The sequence below is a fragment of the Bubalus kerabau genome, chromosome 7 (genome assembly GCF_029407905.1).
Source record: "Bubalus kerabau isolate K-KA32 ecotype Philippines breed swamp buffalo chromosome 7, PCC_UOA_SB_1v2, whole genome shotgun sequence".
Lineage (NCBI taxonomy): Eukaryota > Metazoa > Chordata > Mammalia > Artiodactyla > Bovidae > Bubalus > Bubalus kerabau.
In genome coordinates, this window is record NC_073630.1 from 115,050,641 (window position 1) to 115,072,536 (window position 21,896).

Sequence of the window (21,896 nt, forward strand, 5' to 3'; positions counted from 1 at the left end):
GAAGCGAAAAGCAAAGGAGAAAAGGAAAGATATAAGCATCTGAATGCAGAGTTCCAAAGAATAGCAAGAAGAGATAAGAAAGCCTTCTTCAGCGATCAATGCAAAGAAATAGAGGAAAACAACAGAATGGGAAAGACTAGAGATCTCTTCAAGAATATTAGAGATACCAAGGGAACATTTCATACTAAGATGGGCTTGATGAAGGACAGAAATGGTATGGACCTAACAGAAGCAGAAGATATTAAGAAGAGGTGGCAAGAATACACAGAAGAACTGTACATAAAAAGATCTTCACGACCCAGATAATCATGATGGTGTGATCACTGACCTAGAGCCAGACATCCTGGAATGTGAAGTCAAGTGGGCCTTAGAAAGCATCAGTATGAACAAAACTAGTGGAGGTGATGGAATTCCATTTGAGCTATTTCAAATCCTGAAAGATGATGCTACGAAAGTGCTGCACTCAATATGCCAGCAAATTTGGAAAACTCAGCAGTGGCCACAGGACTGGAAAAGGTCAGTTTTCATTCCAATCCCAAAGAAAGGCAATGCCAAAGAATGCTCAAACTACTACACAATTGCACTCATCTCACATGCTAGTAAAGTAATGCTCAAAATTCTCCAAGCCAGGCTTCAGCAATACATGAACCGTGAACTTCCTAATGTTCAAGCTGGTTTTAGAAAAGGCAGAGGAACCAGAGATCAAATTGCCAACATCCGCTGGATCATGGAAAAAGCAAGAGAGTTCCAGAAAAACATCTATTTCTGCTTTCTTGACTATGCCAAAGCCTTTGACTGTGTGGATCACAATAAACTGGAAAATTCTGAAGGAGATGGGAATACCAGACCACCTGATCTGCCTCTTGAGAAATCTGTATACAGGTCAGGAAGCAAGAGTTAGAACTGGACATGGAACAACAGGCTGGTTCCAAATAGGAAAAGGAGTACGTCAAGGCTGCATATTGTCACCTTGCTTATTGAACTTCTATGCAGAGTACATCATGAGAAACGCTGGGCTGGAAGAAGCACAGGCTGGAATCAAGATTGCTGGGAGAAATATCAATAACCTCAGATACTCAGATGACACCACCCTTATGGCAGAAAATGAAGAGGAACTAAAGAGCCTCTTGATGAAAGTGAAAGAGGAGAGTGAAAAAGTTGGCTTAAAGCTCAACATTCAGAAAACTAAGATCATTGCATCTGGACCCATCACTTCATGGCAAATAAATGGGGAAACAGTGGAAACAGTGGCTGACTTTATTTTGGGGGGCTCCAAAATCACTGCAGATGGTGATTGCAGCCATGAAATTAAAAGATGCTTGCTCCTTGGAAGAAAAGTTGTGACCAACCAAGACAGCATATTAAAAAGCGGAGACATTACTTTGTCAACAAAAGTCTGACTAGCCAAGGCTGTGGTTTTTCAGTAGTCATGTATGGATGTGAGAGTTGGACCTTATGGCTGAGCACTGAAGAATTGATGCTTTTGAACTGTGGTGTTGGAGAAGACTCTGGAGAGTCCCTTGGACTGCAAGGAGATCCAACCAGTCCATTCTAAAGGAGATGGGTTCTGGGTGTTCATTGGAAGGACTGATGTTGAAGCTGAAACTCCAGTACTTTGGCCACCTGATGTGAAGAGTTGACTCATTTGAAGAGACCCTGATGCTGGGAAAGGTTGAGGGCAGGATCAGAAGGGGTCGACAGAGGATGAGATGGCTGGATGGCATCACCGACTCAATGGACATGGGTTTGGGTGGACTCTGGGAGTTGGTGATGGACAGCGAGGCCTGGAGAGCTGGGGTTCATGGGGTTGCGAAGAGTCGGACACGACTGAGGGACTGAACCGAACTGAATTAGGTTTGTCAAAGCTTTTCTTCCAAGGAGCAGCATCTTGTAATTTCATAGCTGCAGTCACCATCTGCAGTGATTTTATAGCCCCCCAAAAAGAAAATCTGTCACGGCTTTTACATTCTTTACTCCTGGAAATATTTTTTCTTTGTTCTGAAATCTACTTTGTCTAGTAACAATAGATATTTTAAATTTCTGTTAATTAGTTTTACCATCATATCTTCTGCAGAAGGGCATTGCAACCAAGTCCAGCATTCTTGCCTGGAAAATCCCATGGACAGAGCAACCTGGCAGGTTACAGTTCCAAAAAGGGTTGCAAAGTGTCAGACATGACTGAAGTGACTTAGCATGCATGCATGCACTATCATATCTCTTTTTGCCTCCTTTTGTTTTTAACCTACATGAGTCATATAAGCAGCATATAATTAGGTCTTGCTCTTTTATCCAATCCAACAATCTCTGCATTATAACAGGGGTAAAGAGCCAGTGGTTCTCAACCGGAGGCAATTTTGCCCCCAGAAGAATTTGATGATCTCTGGAGATATTTTTTTAAATAACATTTTTAAAATGTAAAAGCTATTATTAGATTGTAGGCAGTAAACTAACAAGGCTACAGATCAGTTTGCTAGTCTAGTGTGTTTTCTTTTGCCTGAAAGATTGGACTTGCTTTGACATTTCTTGCATTACGGATCTGCGAGGGATGAATTCTTTCAGCTTTTGCCGGAGAAAGCTATTTTGCTTGTTTTTGGAGTATTTTCTCTGGGCATAGAATTTTAGATTGAAGGGTTCTTTCTAGTTCTTTAAATAAGTTTGTCTACTGACTTCTCAACTGAATTATTTTCTAAAAGAAATGTCACTCTCATGTTGGAAACAGTGCCTTTTTTCCTTTTTTTTTTTTTATTAAGATTTTATCTTAATCACTGGTTTTAAGCAATTTGATTGTGATGTGCTTGAGGTAGTTGTTTTCCTGCTTCACGTACTTGGGACTCATCAATCGCCTTAGGTCTGTGGATTTATAATTTCTGTCATTAAAAAAAAACTTTTTAGCTATTTCTTTAAATAAATCCTTCAGGTTCCTTCCATATCTCTTAGTCTCCTATTATAGGCATATTAGGCAGGTTCACAGCTCACTTGTTGGTCTTCTGTTTCTGTGCTTCATTTTGGATAGTTCTTATTGTAACATCTTCAGACTCATAAATCTTTTCTTCTACAGTGTCAAATCTGCCGTTAATCCACCCAGCGTTTTATATCCCACACTCTATAGTTTTCATTTCTAGAAGTTTGGTCTATCTCACATGTCTCTACTTAACTTTTTTTTTTTTTAAACAACTAATTAATTTTATTTTTTTTTTAATTTTATTTTATTTTTAAACTTTACATAATTGTATTAGTTTTGCCAAATATCAAGCATAGGGAATAGTTACAGTACGCTGTGCTTAGTCATTTGTCATGTCTGACTCTTTGTGACCCCATGGATTGTAGCCCACCAGGCTTTCTGTCCATGGGGATTCTCCAGGCAAGAATACTGGAGTGGGTTGCCATTTCCTTTGTGACCCCATGGACTGTAGCCTACCAGGGTTCTCCAGGCAAGAATGCTGGAGTGGGTTGCCATTTCCTTCTCCAGGGGATCTTCCCGACCCAGGGATGGAACATGTCTCTGAGTCTCCTACGTTGGCAGGCGGATTCTTTACCTCTGCACCACTTGAGAGGTTACAGTGTAATGTGTGCAAATTTTAACATCTGTATCAGTTTCAATCGATTTGTCTCCTTACTGTGGGTCCTATTTTTCCACTTATTTGCATCTTTGGTAATTTTTGAGTGGATGCCAAGCAATGAAGATTTACCTTTCTAGATACTAGATAGTTTTGTGTTCCTATAAGACTTTTGCTCTGGCATATTAACTTGGAAACCATTTGGTATTTTTAGGTCTTGTTTTAAATACAAGACAGAACAGTGCTCAGCCTAGGGCTAATTATTCCCCGTAACTGGGCAAGACCCTTCTATGTACTGCACGCATTGCTCTGTGAGTGAGGTTTTTCCATATGTCTTGTGGGAACAGCCATTATCCCCAGCTCTCTTTGAGCTGGGGTCTATTGCTTGTAATACCTTCAGGTGGTCCTTTTCTTGGCCTCAGGCAAGTTCCTCACCGTCCTGCACTGATAAGTACTCACCTGAAAACTCAAGCGAGCAAGCATCTTTCCAAATTTCTAGAGTTCTTTCTGTGCTGCTCTCTCCTGTTAGGCTGTGCTGCAAACTCTAGCCACTGTGGTTTCACCAGAGGCTCAGCTCTTTCTCATGCAACCTAGGGTCCCACCAAGCTCTCCCTGTGCTCCCCACAGCCATGCTGAGCCTGGAGATTCTCTCAAGGCGGTAAGAGGGAGCAACCATAGAACTCACCTTGTTCATTTCCTCTCACTCAGGGTTCACATCCTGTATTGCCTGTTCTTCATTGCCTGATGTCCAGTGTGTTTAACAACATTTTTTGATATATGTTGCCTATTTTTTTTTCTTTTACTGTTTCTGGCATGGTTCAAACTTTTAACCATTGTATCCCAGAAAAAAAAAAATTGATGCATTCAAGAAAACTATCTGGTTAGATTCATTTGCCTTCAAAAACTCTGGATCAGAAATTGAGTTGCATATACTTGGTAATTAAAGAATATGAAATATTACAGCTTGCTTTTCACAGATGCAAAAGATTAGGAGACATTAAATTAATGATTCTTTTTGATGAAATAAGACTGTCCACAGACTTCCCTGGTGGTACAGTGGCGAAGAATCCACCTGCCAATGCAGGGGATGCAGATTCAATCCCTAGTCTGGGAAGATTTAGATGCCTTGGAGCAAGTAAACCCTGTGCCCAGTAACTACTGAGCCTGTGCTCCAGAGCCCTGGAGCCGTAACCACTGAGGCCTTGTGCTGCAGCCACTGTGGTCCGTGTGCCCTAGAGCCGGTGCCCCACGAGAGAAACCCCTGCTCACTGCAGCTGGAGAAAGTCCGTGAGCAGCAACAAAGACCCACCGCAACCAAAACATAAATCAATTTAAAAAATGACTGTTCATTGAAAAGCAGAATTACTGTAATATGATTCACTTTCAATATGTAATTCAATCAAAACAAAGGAGACAGAATTAACAAGATATGTGGAAGTGTTCTTGTGCATCTCAGATTGGAATGAACTTATGAACAGACAGCGTACTAATCACATTAAATAAAATATTCCTGATTTTTATCTGTATTGTGTTTATTTGGGATTATTTTCCTATGCTGCATTTAAATATTAGTGAAATTTATTTAATCATAACATTTCTCCCCTACAAAGTAAAGGCATCATTTCATGAAACTTTTAGTCATAAATCTTCCTTTCTCCCTATCAGCTCATTTCTACTATATTAGAAAATGATCAAAGTAATGGCTTTACATGATAAATTTGTCATGTACCTACCATCATAGTTTTTGCAAATTCCTGTCAGTTCACTGAGAGTTACTGAAAAAGAAAGCAGTGATCTTGACACTATCGTCCACTTTGACTCATCATAAAGATGAAGCAACTCAAGATATTTCAGTGAAGTGTAACCAGGCTTGTAGAAGATTTTTTGCATCACTAACTTCACAGCATCTGTTCAGTTATGTAAGCCTTAGAGGAATGTAACTTCCCTCTGGTTTTCACTTCCTTTATTTTGTTACATAACTCATTTTCTTCAAATTGGTATGAACTTGAAGATATTTATTAGACAAGTAAAAACAAAAATGGAAAACAAAGCATATTCGTACAAAAAGAAATAAAGTGAACACACACACTCACACACAAATTATTTAGGACTAAATAAACAATGACTCTTTTAGGCTATGGGGTTCCCAGGTGGTGCAATGGTAAAGACTCTACCTGCCAATGCAGGAAAGGTAAGAGACAGGAGTTTGATCTCTGGGTTGGGACGATCCCCTGGTAGGAAATGGCAACCTGTTCCAGTATTTTTGCCTGGAGAATCCCATGGACAGAGGAGCCTGGCAGGCTACAGTGCATGGGGTTGCAAAGAGTTGGATGTGACTGACTGACTGTGTACACACACACACAAGCACACATGCACACATTGTAGGCTATAAAGATTTTCTTGCATTCTTCCTATCCTGGGTTTACCAGGTTTTCAGGCTTAGGTTCCTGTCTAGGGCCCCTCTGACTTGCTTTCACTCTCAAGTCTTAGCCATCACACTGGCAGTGAAAAAAAACAGAACCACTCAAGAGAGTTGAAAGTTTACTACTGTGTACACTTTACACAGTTAAACATGTACTGTGACTTACCTTCTTAGTCACAAAAACTCTACTTGGAACAGGCAGAAATGCCATCCTGACCACTCCTGATTTTTTTCTGATGCATGAAAATCTTCAGATGAAGGTCTGCACACCTGAGGCGAATATTTGAAAGGGAGTATCAGGTGGAAAAAAAGGTCTACTTCTATTAAGTTAGTTGTTTGCCCTCTGGCAAATGTTTAACTCTCTAGGCTTTAGTTTCAGTTCAGTTCAGTTCAGTCACTCAGTTGTGTCCGACTCTTTGTGACCCCATGGACTGCAGCATGCCAGGCTTCCCTGTCCATCACCAACTCCTGGAGCTTACTCAAACTCATGTCCATTGAGTCGATGATGCCATCCAACCACCTCATCCTCTGTCGTCCCCTTCTCCTCCCTCTTTCAATCTTTCCCAGCATCAGGGTCTTTTGAAATGAGTCATCTCTTCGCATCAGGTGGCCAAAGTATTGGAGCTTCAGCTTCAGCATCAGTCCTTCCAATGACTATTCAGGACTGATCTCCTTTAGGATGGACTGATTGGATCTCCTTGCAGTCCAAGGGACTCTCAAGAGTCTTCTCCAACACCACAGTTCAGAAGCATCAATTCTTCGGCACTAAGCTTTCTTTATAGTCCAATTTTCACATCCGTACATGACTACTGGAAAAACCATAGCTTTGACTAGATGAATCTTTGTTGGCAAAGTAATGTCTCTGTTTTTTAATACCCGTCTAGGTTGGCCTTAGTTTCCCCACCTGTAAAAACAGGAATATTAGAAGTGAAAAGACTACAGAGGAACACATTTATAATCCTTAATCATACACATTAGGACACTGTTTTCACCTCCTGATATGAACGCAATAGAATGTTTATGTGCTGTGCTCAGTCGTGTCTGACCCTTTGCAGCCCCATGAACTGTAGCCCGCCAGGCTCCTCTGACCATAGAATTTCCCAGGCAAGAATATTGGAGTGGGGGTGCCATTCCCTTCTCCAGGGGATCTTCCCAATTCAGGGATCATCTCTTATGACTCTTGCATTGGCAGACAGATTCTTTACACTAGCACCACCTGATAAACCCCAATAAAATGTTTATAAAATACCACATAAGTATTTTACCCCAATTCCTGAAAAAAAAAAAAGGACAAACTCTTCTAGTCAATCATCTACCCTTAAATAGCAGTTCATGGGAAATATACATGAAATAAACAGGCTGTGTGATGCTATGAGGATGAAATCAGCCAAATCCAGAATATGGGAAATTCACCTAGACAAATGACCCAATCTCTACCACAAATAATTGTCAAAGAAATACAGGGGAAGAGAGCCTGTTATATTAAAAGAGACATAAGAAGTAGCATATAAAATATACAGATAGTTTAGATCCTAATTCAAAGAAATGGTGTGAAAAACAATTTTTTTGAGAAAATTAGAAAAATCTGAACACTGGAGAGTAGATGAAATGATAGCTAAGATTTGCTTTAAACTAATTCTAACTGAGTGGGGTGGGATGTGTGAAATGTGTTCATGTGGTCTGGGCTGTGGGAAGAGAGAAGGAAGAGAAACAAAACTGGTCTAATACTAATAGTGGTTAAAGACGGTATTGGTTTGCTAGGTTCATTCTACTATTCTCTTTGAAAATTTTCATAACAGTAAAAATAAATATGACTTTCAAATCCATTAACTTTATGTTTGTTTACCTCATATATCACTAGGCCTTGTTGAAGATATGGAATGCTCTGAACTAAGTACAAAATCCTAAGAAAACAAACAGATGGGAAAAAAAAAGGAGTCATTAAAAACCCAATTGAGGGACTTCCCAGGTGGTTCAGTGACAGAGATGCCTCACTTCCAGTGCAGGGGGCCTGGGTTTGATCACTGGTCAGGGAATTAGATTCCACATGCTGCCACCCAAAGTTCACATGTCTCGAATAAAGATCCTGCATGCCACAACTAAGACCTGGCACAACCAAATAAATAAATACCTTTTTAAAAACCCAATTGAACTAGCTAACAAGTGATAATTCTATATATATTAAGAAAATAAGGCATTGATACCTACAAAATTAATACACCTAATTAGCCTCAAGACAGGTCAACCCATGGATCATCTTTTTTCACCTAAACTCCATCTATAATACCCCCAAATCCCTGGTCTCATATTAGAAATGGCTTTTTAAAAGGTTCATTAGGTTGCCTTGAAAAGAATTTTTTTAAGTCTTTGGGGCAAAAACCATTTCCTATGCTTAAACACACCTAGCTTGATTCTCCACATTTGACAACTTCAAGATCATACACATATCAGTTGTTAAATAATTTAATTATGGGTGAGTGAGAGAGTGAAAGTCACTCAGTTGTGTCTGACTCTGTGGCCCCACGGACTATAGCTTGCCAGTCTCCCCTGTCCATGGAATTCTCCAGGCAAGAACACTGGAATGTGTAACCGCTCACTTATTCCAGGGGATCTTCCCAACACAGGGATCAAATCCAGGTCTCCTGAATTACAGGCAGATTCTCTAACATCTGAGCCATCAGGAAAGCCAATCTTATTATTACATATTTATTTATTTACTATATTATATATATAAATAATTTGAAACAAAAAATCCACTTACTGTGTGTGTGTGAGTTGCTCAGTTGTGTTCTACTCTGCAACCCCATGGCTTCCCTGGTGGCTCAGACAGTAAAGCATCTGCCTGCAATGCGGGAGACCGGGGTTCAATCCCCGGGTCTGGAAGATCCCCTGGAGAAGGAAATGGCAACCCACTCCAGTATTCTTGCCTGGGAAATCCCATGGATGGAGCCTGGTAGGCTATAGTCCATGGGGTCGCAAAGAGTTGGACACGATTGATCCACTTCACTTCACTGCAACCCCATGGGCTGTGGCCTACCATGCTCCTTTGTCCATGGGATTCTCAGGCAAGAATACTGGAGTAGATTGCCATTTCCTTCTCCAGGGGATCTTTCCAACCTAGGGGTTGAACCTGGGTCTCCCACACTGCAGGCAGATTCTTTACCAATGGAACTACCAGAGAATCCCAAATATATACACACACACACACACATAAATATAAACAATAAATCCAATTACTATAAGATATTAAGATTTATTATAAAACCATAATTATTAAGGGGCTTCCCAGGTAATTCAGTGGTAAAGAATCTGCAAGAAGATCCAACCAGTCCATTCTAAAGAAGATCAGCCCTGAGATTTCTTTGGAAGGAATGATGCTAAAGCTGAAACTCCAGTACTTTGGCCACCTCATGCGAAGAGTTGACTCATTGGAAAAGACTCTGATGCTGGGAGGGATTGGGGGCAAGAGGAGAAGGGGACGACAGAGGATGAGATGGCTGGATGGCATCACTGACTCGATGGACTTGAGTCTGAGTGAACTCCGGGAGTTGGTGATGGACAGGGAGGCCTGGCGTGCTTCAATTCATGAGGTCGCAAAGAGTCGGACATGACTGAGCGACTGATCTGATCTAATCTGATCAATGCAGGAGCAGCAGGAGATGCAGATTAGACCTTTGAGTCAGGAAGATCCCCTGGAAGAGGAAACGGCAACCCACTCCAGTATTCTTGCCTGGAAAATTCCATGGACAGAGGAGCCTGGCGGGCTACAGTCCATGGGGTTGCAAGAGTCAGACATGACTGAGCACCAGTGCACATAGTATTAATAATTAAGACAACATAATAATGGTCTCAGTTCAGTTCAGTCGCTCAATTGTGTCAGACTCTTTGCAACCCCATGAATTGCAGCACGCCAGGCCTCCCTGTCCATCACAAACTCCCAGAGTTCACTCAGACTCACATGCATCGAGTCAGTGATGTCATCCAGCCATCTCATCCTCTGTTGCCCCCTTCTCCTCCTGCCCCCTATCCCTCCCAGCATCAGAGTCTTTTCCAATGAGTCAGCTCTTCGCATGAGGTGGCCAAAGTACTGGAGTTTCAGCTTTAGCATCATTCCTTCCAAAGAAATCCCAGAGCTGATCTCCTTCAGAATGGACTGGTTGGATCTCCTTGCAGTCCAAGGGACTCTCAAGAGTCTTCTCCAACACCACAGTTCAAAAGCATCAATTCTTCGGCGCTCAGCTTTCTTCACAGTCCAACTCTCACATCCATACATGACCACAGGAAAAACCATAGCCTTGACTAGACGGACCTCTGTTGGCAAAGTAATGTCTCTGCTTTTCAATGTGCTATCTAGGTTGGTCATAACTTTTCTTCCAAGGAGTAAGCGTCTTTTAATTTCATGGCTGTAGTCACCATCTGCAGAGATTTTGGAGCCCCCAAAAATAAAGTCTGACACTTTTTCCACTGTTTCCCCATCTATTCCCCATGAAGTGATGGGACCAGATACCATGATCTTTGTTTTCAGAATAATGGTCTAAAGATAGACAAAAATCATAATTAGAATAGAGACCAGAAAGAAGACTGCATCGTAGGCAGACTTGATGTATGCCAGAGCTGCCAAAGACTGTTCAATAAATAGGGCTAGGACAACTGTTATTAGTGCAGGGAAAAATGAAACTATACATCTACCTCAAATCAAACATTAAAAAGAAAAATCAATTCCAGGTAGATTAAGGATTGAAATGAAAAACATTCAGAAAAAAAGAATATATTCTTTTACTCTGGAGGTTAGGAAGAATTTCTTAAATAAGACATAAGACAGGCCATTAAACAATAAATCTTACTTTCATTAAAATTAACTACTACCCATCAGTAAGAAAAAAACAAATAGCATAACAGAAAGTTGGACAAAGACATAACAAAAATTTTATTGATATAGAAATTTAAAAAATACATGAAGATATTCAACTCTCCTTAGTTTTCAGGATAGTGCAATCAACACAACAGTAACATTCCACTCTTATCCCAACAGACTGGAGAAACTCAAGTCTGACAAAACCAGGTTTGGGCAAGGATGTAGCATAAGAATTCTCACACATGCCAGTAGGATTGTAAGTTGGTCCAAGCACTTCAAAATAATATTGGCATTACTAATTAAACTGAACTTATGCATAATCCCATCTAGCAATTCTAACTGTATTCATCTGCCAGGGTAACGGTAACAAAAATGCTAGAGACTGGGTGGTTTAAAAACCGATTTATTTCCTCATTTTGGAGGCTAGAAGTCCAAAACCACAGTTTGGTTTCTTCCCAGGCCCCTCTTCTTGCATTGCAGATGTCTTCTTCCGTGTCTTCATTGGCCTTTCTTCTTTGAATGCACATGTCCAGTGTCTCTCTATATGCCAATCTCATCTTCTTTTTTAAAATTAATTTATTTTAATTGGAGGCTAATTACAATATTGTAATGGTTTTTGCCATACATTGACACGAGTCAGCCATGAGTGTACAGGTGTCCCCCATCCTGAACCCCTCTCTCCAATCTCGTCTTCTTAAAAGAACATCAGACTAGACTAGAGCACTCCCCACCAAAGGTCTCATTTTAATTAACTATCTCTTTAAAGACTCTATCTCCAAATGCAGGCAATTCCTGAGATACTGGGAGATGTTGATAATCAGGGCCACAATTAAGAATTTTGGAGAATCCCAGTTCAGCTCATAACACCACCTCTAGGAATATCAGCCAGGGAAACTTTTGTACGTGTTTGAGAATGCTGATAGCATTTAGTTCATAATAGTAAACAACATAGCAGATAATTCAAGTGTATTGTCTTTCTAAAGCAAAATACTATATAGTAGTGAAAAGGAAAAGACTATAATTACATACAAGGGCTTCCCAGGTAGCACAATGGTAAAGGATCTGCCTGCCAAATGCAGGAGCTGTGGGTTCGAACCCTGGTTTGGCAAGATCCCCTGGAGGAGGGCATGGCAACCCACTCCAGTATTCTTGCCAGGATAATCCCATGGACAGAGGAACCTGGTGGGCTACAGTCCATGGGGGCATGAAGAGTCAGACACAACTGAGTGACTGAGTATGCATAGCAACATGCATAAATCTGGATCATTCTTAGAAAGGGTTAAATGGAAAAAAATTCATTACAAAAGAATACATGCAAAATAGCTACATTTATAATAAGGTTAAAAAAAGCAAAGATACATTGCATATCTGGGGGATACAGAGGGTAGCCTTATAATAAACTCTAAAGAAAAGCAAAGTAATGAATAACAGAAAATTCAGGATAGTGGTTTCCTCTGGGAACGAAAGAGGGGGAATACACTAAGAAAGAGACATGTGTGTGTTAGTTGTTCAGTCATACCTGACTCTTTGCAACTCCATGGACTGTAGTCCACCAGGCTCTGCTGTCCATGGAATTCTCCAGGCAATACTGGAGCAGGTAGCCATTCCCTTGTCCAGGGGATCTTCCCGACTCAGGGATCGAACCCACATTGCCTGCAATGCAGGTGGATTTTTTACCGCTGAGCCACCAGGGAAGCCCATCTATTTGTTAATTAGATGTTCACTGATCATTGGAGGCCAACTTTGGAGACCACTTTGTTACCAACAGAAGCAATACTAACTTTGACAGCTTTCAAGATTCTTTCTCTCTGCATGGAAATAGTGGACCCAAGCAAATTCAACTCACACACTGGGCGTTTCATTCACCCTGATCAAAACACTTAAAATTACAGCCCGTTTCACACTAAGCTTTTGGGATACTTTAGAACACACTTGCTGATGCATGAAATAAATGAAGATGCAGCCTAGATGCTCACAGAGATAGTCCCAATTTATGGGGTCCCGAACCTGAGGTGCCCAGTGTAGATGCAGGGAGGGGAGCTTGGCAGGGCCTCTGCCCCTGTAAAGGCTCCACGTGAAAGACTCTGAAGGCTTAGCACACCAACTCTTGTTGCTTTTTGCTTATTTTTTTTGGTAAAGGTGAAAACCCTTCCAGATTTCCTTCAACTATCAACCCTGGTGCTCTGTGACAACCTAGAGGGGCAAGATGGTGTGGGATATGGGTAGGAGGTTCAAGAGGGAGGGAACACCGACCACTGATTCATGTTGATGTATGGCAAAAACCAACACTATATTATAAAACAATTATCCTCCAGTTAAAAACAAAAACAAAAAAACAGGCACTAATACAATACAGGTCTTTCCTAAAAGTGAAGTGGCCTAAAGCAACCTGAAAAATAGTTGTCTGGGAACAAAATGAACTTTTATTTGCACTGACTTATTCTGTGCCTAAAAACGCGTTCTGTTAAACCATTCACAGGGCAGAAATTAAAATAAATATATATTTACTTGCATACATTTTATATCTATTTGATGAAATGCAGATCTATGTTAAAAATCGGTGGACTGCTAACCTAGAGACACAAACCTAAAATGATTATTAAAATAAGTCTTCCTAAATAAGTAAACAAGGTAAATGATAGCTGTTGCTGGTATTCAGCCGCTCAGTCCTGTCCGACTCTTTGCGAGCCCATGGACTGCAGCACGCCAGACCTTCCTATCCATCACCATCTCCCAGAGTTTGCTCAAACTCATGCCCACTGAGTCGGTGATGCCATCTAACCATCTCATCCTCTGTCGTCCCCTTCTCCTCCTGCCTTCAATCTTTCCCAGCATCAGGGTCTTTTCCGATGACTCGGCAATTTAAAAAATCTCTGTAATTCTCTTACAGAGACTGAAAAAATCAGCGTGTTCCGCGTGTGGCAGAGCGGGGCGGCCCTGCCGGAGGCGGCGGTTCAGCATCACCAGTCACCAGCATCGTCAATCATCGTCAAACTCGGTTCCGGAGCAGTTGCTGGGCCAGCTGGAAGGTCTGCTTAATTGGTACCAGCCTCTTCTCCGCTCCCATGGCGCCGGACCGGATCGAGGCGAAGCCGTCCGCGCTTGACGACAGCCAGAGACTGACCACCATCCGCGTCTCAGCAGACGACCCGAACTCCGGTCAGTCAGCCGCAGACAGCCGACAGCTCGGTTACCGCCAGAGCCTTCAAATACCTCCCGCGAGAAAAGGAAACACCGCGAGACAACCGCGAGAGCAGGGCCGCCTCCTGGCTTCGCGCGTGCGCAGAGGACCGAGCCGGCCTTCTTCCGGTTGCAGGTGGGATGGGTTTCTCTGGGTGCGGAGGCGAGGCCGGAAGTGGTGTTGAGTAGGGAATGGGGGGCGAGGTACACTGGCGGTGGGCAGGTTAGGCGGGAGGCTTGCGGCTCTGGGCTGGAGGTAAGAAGGAAGAAAAGTGAGCTCTGGTGGGAGTGGTCCGGATTCGTCTGAAGGGAGATATTGCGGGGTTCGTTGGTGGGAGGCACGTTTCGGTTTTGCTCAGAGAACGGATGGACGTCCACCGGAGGTAGGGAGCTGCGATCCTGGATCCGGGGGCGGATGCTCTCTGGTCGGCTGAAGGGGTCAGGCTGCGCTTCGTAGACCTAGTGAGCTCCCTTGAGATCTGGAGGAAACGGGGGTCTCCTGGGAAGAGGATTACATTTTAATCTAGTTAAAGCTCATACCTGCAAAGTCCTCCTCTTAAGGCATAATTAACTAATGAGTGCACGATAACAATACAGGAAACAAAGGAGAATATCAGAGACAGAAGGTAATTTTAAGTTATTGGTTATGAGACAAGCAGGCAGTGCCTTCAGGAAAGAATCACGCCTTAGCCATCCCTTTTAAAAATAGAATATTTTTTGACTGACACGAAGTAGAAATAAAACTAGAACCAATACATATATTTGAAGCCCTTGGTCTGCTCCATCCAATTCCATTCTGTTCTCTCTTGACCAAGGTCCCTCCCCTTTAAAGCACCTTTATGTTTTATTTTTTAATTACATGCATAGTGCTGTTTTGCATAGTTTTCACAGTCAGATATGTGTATATCCTTTGGCAGCTTTCTTAATGTAAGATTTGACAGTGTTGTGTAACTCTAGCTCATTCATTGTTAACATCTGAACAGGTGTGTTCCTTTGTATGAATATACCCACTATCCATTTTCTTGCTTTGTATTCCCAGCGCCTGGCACATTGTAAATCCTTACATGTTAGTTGAATGGATAAATGCTGTGGCATTTGAGCTTAATCATAAAGAATAAATAGGATTTTAAATGACTTAAAGCAAGAGAAGTAGTCCAGGCACAGGGAATACCAGCCAGAATGAAAACAAGTGTGAAAGTGCGTGAGGTATTTCAAGAACTCACGGCAGTCTTAGAGCTTCAAGTGTAGGATTGTGTGGAAATACCAATTTAAATGACATTATCCTGAAGAGATTGCACTGGTTCATAGCCAATAGAGGTTTTTGAATTATGAGGAGACTGATCAGAGCTGTATTTTTAGAAGATAGTACTAGAGCACTATGGAAGTATGTCTAAGAGGTAAAAATTCATGGTAGGTAATTAAAGACCACACCTGTCAGGCATCATAATAATGATCATTGTGTTAAGCATGTAAGGCAATCATGCAGACCTGCTTAAAACCTTAGAACATTCTCCTAGTCCACTCACAGCGCTTTTGTAGACAGTTATTTCATACCTTCTGTCAAGCTTGCAACATTTTCTACTTCAGACTCCCATTTAGTTATTACCTTGTATCCTCTTTCAGTTAAAAAAGGACTTCCACATGCTTTCTTCCTCACACTTATCAGGTCTGTACACTAATACACTATGTCTACTATTACTGTAGGTGAATTGTCTGGAGAAAGCGGGTAAGCCCTTTAAGAATACTTTTTGAATACGACAATATACACTGTTGCTCTGAAGCACAGCCGAATGGACTCCTAAAGAGGCTTCCCGGGTGGCACTAGTGGTAAAGAACCCTCCTGCAGATAACAAGAGAAGTGGGTTTGATCACTGGGTAGGGAAGATCCTCTGGAGGAGTGCATGGCACGTCACTCCAGTATTCACGCCTGGAGAATCCCATGGACAGAGGAGCCTAGCAGGCAGGCTACAGTCCATGGAGTCGACTGAAGCGTATGTCATTCTATAATTTCTTTGGGGCTTCCCTGGTGGCTCAGACAGTAAAGAATCCGCCTGCAAAGCAGGAGACCCAGGTTCGATCCCTGGGTCGGGAAGATCCCCTGGAGGAGGGAATGACAGCTCACTCCAGAATTCTTGCCTGGAGAATTCCATGGACAGAGGGGCCTGGTGGGCTATAGTCCATGAGAGTCTCAAAGAGTTGGACAGGACTGAGCTGCTAACACTTTCACTTTCAAAGAGGATTGGGTCTAAATGAAAATAGTAAAAATAAAAAAGAACAGAATGATTTAAAGACAATTGTTTTTGTCTAAAAGAATTACTCAAAAAAAAAAAAAAAGAATTACTCATACTCATAATAATATAAATGAGAGATTCGTTTTTTTAAGTCTTTCTTATTTTCAGGTAGATTTATGTGTTTGGTTTTATAAGATAAATCTAAATATAGTTTGCTTTATGTTTTTATAAGCAATTTATTTTGAAATATAATATTGTGGATCCAGTTTTAAATGTCTCACTAATCTATGTCTTACATATCACCAAATTGTTCAAATATAGTTTGGTAACTTATTTTTCACTGACTAATAAAAATAGAATGTCCATGGTACAGTTTACTATAGGTGTCATTCATTCTCTCATTTAATCTTTCAAATGCATTTATTGAGAACCAACCATGTGACAAACACTGTTCTAGGAACAGGTAGATAAAAAGATTCATTAGTGGAAAGTCACTAACCTGAAACTGTATCCCATGCCTCTATTAATACACCTTGGTATATAAGATGCTTTCAGCTACAAGTATTTGGTTACCTTAACTCTTGAAAGTCTCTTCTAAAGAATGGCTAAACTAGATGCACAGCTGATAAAAGAGCATTATTGCTCTTCTTATTTATCAAAGAGATCCAGATTAGTTCCCGTTTAATATGGTGATGCTCTCCACCATACTTTGCCTCCATCTGGGAGGCATCTGCCAGAAACTCATTACTCCTGCTAACTACCTTGGCAGACAGGACGGAAGACCTCCAGAGAAAAGCTTTGCCTCTTTCTCAGAGGAGGGTAAGATATTTTGAACATGTCATCTTTGGGGAAACATCTAAGGATTAAGTCAGAAGCATCTACCAGACCCTGAATTCTCTCTCCCATAGGTTGCTAAGTCGTGTCTGACTCTTTGTGACCCCATGGACTGTAGCACACCAGGCTTCCCTGTCCTTCAGTATCTCCCTGAGTTTGCTCAAACTCATGTCCACTGAGTCAGTGATGCCTTCCAGCCATCTCATCCTCTCCTGTCCCCTTCTCCTCCTGCCCTCAATCTTCCCCAGCATCAGGAGCTTTCCCAGTGGCTGGCTTGTTAAAAATGAGGATCCTTGTGAAAAATGCTTGTTTACAAACAGTGCAGCAGTCAGGTTCCTCAGTGTTTACCCAAAGGAGTGGAAAACTTTTGTACACACAAACACTGGCAGCCCATGTTTATAGCAGCTTTATTTACAATTGCCAAAAATTGGGAGCAACTAAGCTGTCTTTCAGTAGGTGAATGTATAAATAAACTTATAACCAAGCAAATATTTTTCAGTGCAAAGAAGACATGAGCTATCAAGTCATGAAACTACATGGAGGACCTTTAAATGCATATTACTGAGTGAAAGAAGCCAACCTGAGAAGTCTGTATACATGTAATTCCAACATTGTGGCATCCTGGAAAAAGCAAAATTGTGAAGCTGAGCTGGTTAAAAAAAAATCAGTGACTACTAAAGATCAGTGGGGGTAGGAAGGAAGGGAAGGATAAATAGAGGCACAGGAGTTTTAGGGCAGTGAAAATTCTCTGATGCCATATGGTGGATACATGCCATTATTCATTTGTCATAACTCATAGGATGTATGACCCCAAGAGTGAGCCTTAGTGTAAGTGATGGACTTTGGGTGATGGCGATGTGTTGGTGTGGCTTTGTCACCTGTAACACTTACCACTCTGGTGGGGGATGTTGATAATGGGGAAGACTGCATATGTAGGGGCAGGGCTATGTGGGAAAAAATCTCTACCTTTTGCTCAGTTTTGCTGTGAACCTAAAGTTGCTAAGTTTATTACATTAAAAAAAAAAACGTATTATACATGACATACTCTAAGTCCCCTTCAAGTTTACTGTTAAATACAATTTAATGAAGTCTTATAGAAGACTCTCACCAAGGCCTTCTCCCTCTGGCAGCATCTTTCTTGTTTCAAGGTCAAAACATGATGCCTCTTTAAATCTAAAAGATTAGACTGGAATAAATACAGTGGTGACGGACTGATGAAAATTGATGGCATTCAGATCATCTGTGGGCTTCCCTGATGGCTCAGTAGTAAAGAATCCACCTGCCAATTCAGAAGACCTAGGTTCAAACCCTGGGTTCGGAAAATCCCCTGGAAGAGGAAATGGCAACCCACTCCAGTGTCCTTGCCTGGAAAATGCCATGGACAGAGGAACCTGGCAGGCTACAGTCCTGGGATTGCAAAGAGTCAGAGGTGACTAAGCACAGATGGAAGATTTTACCCTTCTTGCATTCCATTCTCACCCCGACCCCCACTCCCCCACACACAAAGTAGCATTACTTAATGGAGAGGTTTGTAAGGAAGTGCTGTATTATGTTGATAAGACCCAAATATCCCAAATTCAAGAAAGCAGTGCAGTAAGTACTTTCAAAATGGGCACACTCAAAGTGAGCTAAGAGGAAAAACACTTGGTGGATGAGCTGTGCTCCTCCATGGTCTGCTGTGTTCAGCTTTGGCAGTGTACTCTGCATCTCCTGGTACTGACCCCCAGGTCTTACATCATTTTTTCCCTCTCCCAGTCTTGGTTGAAGTAGTATGCCTTTTAGAAATGGGCCTAAACCTGTATAACATGGTGGTGAGGAGAACTACAGCTTTTTGCTTCAACATCCAGGACCTTGGATTTTGTAAAGGTCACTATAACTGGGAACAGTACTGCTCTGTCTTGTAATGCTTAATGTCATATTTCTGGTCTTATTCCCAGGTCAAGGATGCATTCCAAGAAAGCTCTAAAGATATATCACCAGCTCCAACCATATAGTTGACCTAGCCATGAAAAACCTCATTGGACCCTTACTAGATCAAAGTGTAATTTGCCATCTTAAAAAATATGCTTCCCATCAGAAAGTATCAGGAATAAAAATCTGAGATATATACCCACCACTTCAAGGAAGTTCCAGTGTCAGCCAGCAGTTTAGCAGATCAGCTAGTTTCTTTGATCATCAAGCAGATGTAGTCAAGCTACCAACACAACAGAAGGAAATGTCTCTGTATCAGTATTTTCCATGCTATGTGTGGGACCCATTTGGTAGGTCATGAAATCAATTTTGTGAGTCATGATGAACATTTTTAAAAACAAAATAAAATTTGAAATATCAGAGTGCTTTGCATAAATCCTTTGCCAGAATTGTGCACCTTGCAGGGAATACTAAGGTCAGTTTCAATATGTGAAAAGATATTTGATGGAGGGGATATGATGAATATAGTGTTCATTGATTGCTTAAGAAACGGTTTTTCAGTCATTTGTTCATTGATGTTTGGTTTTCATAACAAAACGGCTGATATGCAGTCTGGTTGTATATTATAACTTGCAACTGGATATAAAGTCTGAGATGTTCAACTGAGATTCAGTTGCAAATTGAATGTTTTGGAAAGATGTTATCTAGGCTATAAATATGTATATGCACATATACATATATATTTGAGTTAGTGGCAATTGTAACATTCAAAATTGCTTTTAAAATGGATCATTTCTTTTTTAAAAGAAAGAGGAATAATGAAGCAAAATATGCAAAAGCATGCTCAAGTTCTACCTCTGGATCTGGAAGTGTGACCAGTGACAATTATGAGAAAAATACTGACTCTAATCTGCAAACATCAACTGCATTTGAACCACATTTCAAAAAGAAAAAAGTTAGTGTAAGACGTTATAATGAAGATTTTTTAAAATATGGTTTTATCAAATGTGAAAAACCCTTTGAAAGTGACAGACCTCAGTGTGTTATTTGTAATAATATTCTTGCAAATGAAAGCTTAAAACCTTCAAAATTAAAAAGGCACTTAGAAACACAGCATGCTGAGCTTACTGATAAGCCTCTTGAATATTTTCAAAGGAAGAAAAAAGACGTAAAGTCACCAACACCATTTCTTAGCTATTCTGCTGTCGGTGAGAAAGCCTTATTGTCATCGTACTTAGTTGCATATCGGGTGGCAAAAGAGAAAATGGCTTACACAGCTGCAGAAAAAATTATTCTTCCAGCATGCTTGGATATAGTGCGTACAATTTTTGATGATAAATCTGCAGATAAATTAAAAACTATTCCTAACGATAACACGATAGCTCTTCGAATTTGTACAATTGCCGAGCATTTAGAGGCCACGCTTACTACTCGATTACAGTCAGGAATAGACTTTGCAGTTCAGTTTGATGAAAGCACTGATACTGGAAGCTGCACAGCACTTTTAGTCTATGTGAGATACACGTGGCAAGGTGACTTCATGGAGGATTTTTTGTGTTGTTTAAACTTAACCTCATGCCTAAGTGAATTAGACATTTTCACAGAATTGGAAAAGTGCATTGTTGGTCACTATAACTTAAACTGGAAAAACTGCAAAGGAATCACAAGTGACGGAACAGCAAACATAACTGGGAAACAGAGCAGAGTAATTAAAAAGTTGATCGAGGTGACTAGTGCCACGTGGAATCACTGTTTTATACATCGTGAAGCATTAGTGTCCAGAGAGATCCCACAAAATCTCATGGAAGTATTGAAAAATGCAGTGAAAGTTGTTAATTTTATTAAAGGAAGCTCACTAAACAGCCGACTGCTTGAAACCTTCTGTTCAGAGATTGGAGCTAACTATACCCACTTGCTGTATCATACCAAAGTCCGCTGGTTATCTCAAGGGAAAATATTAAGCAGGGTTTATGAACTCAGGAACGAGATCCATGTTTTTCTCACTGAAGAGAGATCTCATTTGGCAACTATTTTTGAGGATAATATTTGGGTAATGAAACTGGCATATTTAACAGATATTTTTGGCATCCTTAATGAACTCAGTTTAAAACTACAGGGGAAAAACAATGATGTATTCCAACAGATGGAACGGATCCAAGGATTCCGAAAGACATTATTGTTGTGGCAAGCGAGACTGAAAAGCAAGCATCCTAGCTACTACATGTTTCCAAGATTTTTGCAGCACATCGAAGAGAATGTTATTAATGAGAACATTTTGGAGGAAATAAAACTAGAGATACTGTTACATCTCATGTCTCTCTCTCAAACCTTTAACCATTTCTTTCCAGAAGAGAAATTCGAAACACTAAGACAAAATTGTTGGGTAAAAGATCCATTTGCTTTTCAAAACCCAGAATCAATAACTGAGTTAGACCTGGTACCTGAAGAAGAGAATGAATTATTGCAGCTCAGTTCTTCAATCACATTGAAGAATGATTATGAAGCATTAAGTTTATCAGCATTTTGGATTAAGATAAAGGAAGATTTTCCTTTGCTAAGTCGAAAGAGCATCCTGCTACTATTACCATTCACAACAACTAGTTTGTGTGAACTGGGATTTTCGGTCTTAACCCAGTTAAAAACAAAGGAAAGGAATGGATTCAGTGGTGCAGCAGAAATGCGAGTAGCACTCTCCTCCTGTGTTCCAGACTGGAATGAGCTCATGCGCAGGCAGGACACTCCCCACCTTAAATCAGTCTGACCTGGTTTTTGTTGGCGTTTCATATTTTGTGATCCTTTCCTGTGTTGTATTTAAATGTTAATATAGCAGTGTATGTGGTAACTTATGTTTTATTTTTGTTAAATTTAAATACTAATAAAATAATTTTATGTCCATTGAACAGAAA

At 40.9% G+C, this 21,896-nt stretch overlaps 1 protein-coding gene across 15 annotated transcripts; it reads left to right on the forward strand.

Moving 5' to 3' along the window:
* Window positions 1–12,741: 12,741 nt before the first annotated feature.
* FAM200B (family with sequence similarity 200 member B) lies at window positions 12,742–21,896 on the forward strand. Of its 15 annotated transcripts, XM_055589141.1 has the most exons (4): window positions 14,170–14,270; window positions 17,579–17,678; window positions 18,210–18,508; window positions 19,017–21,896. In XM_055589141.1, the coding sequence occupies exon 4, from the start codon at window positions 19,775–19,777 to the stop codon at window positions 21,749–21,751; it is 1,977 nt and encodes a 658-aa protein (XP_055445116.1). In that variant the 5' UTR covers window positions 14,170–14,270; window positions 17,579–17,678; window positions 18,210–18,508; window positions 19,017–19,774; the 3' UTR covers window positions 21,752–21,896. The 15 variants fall into 15 exon arrangements, with proteins under 15 accessions (XP_055445121.1, XP_055445126.1, XP_055445117.1 ...); XM_055589146.1 differs by lacking the exons at window positions 14,170–14,270; window positions 17,579–17,678 and adding an exon at window positions 12,742–14,150; XM_055589151.1 differs by lacking the exons at window positions 14,170–14,270; window positions 17,579–17,678; window positions 18,210–18,508 and adding exons at window positions 12,743–14,150; window positions 15,719–15,740.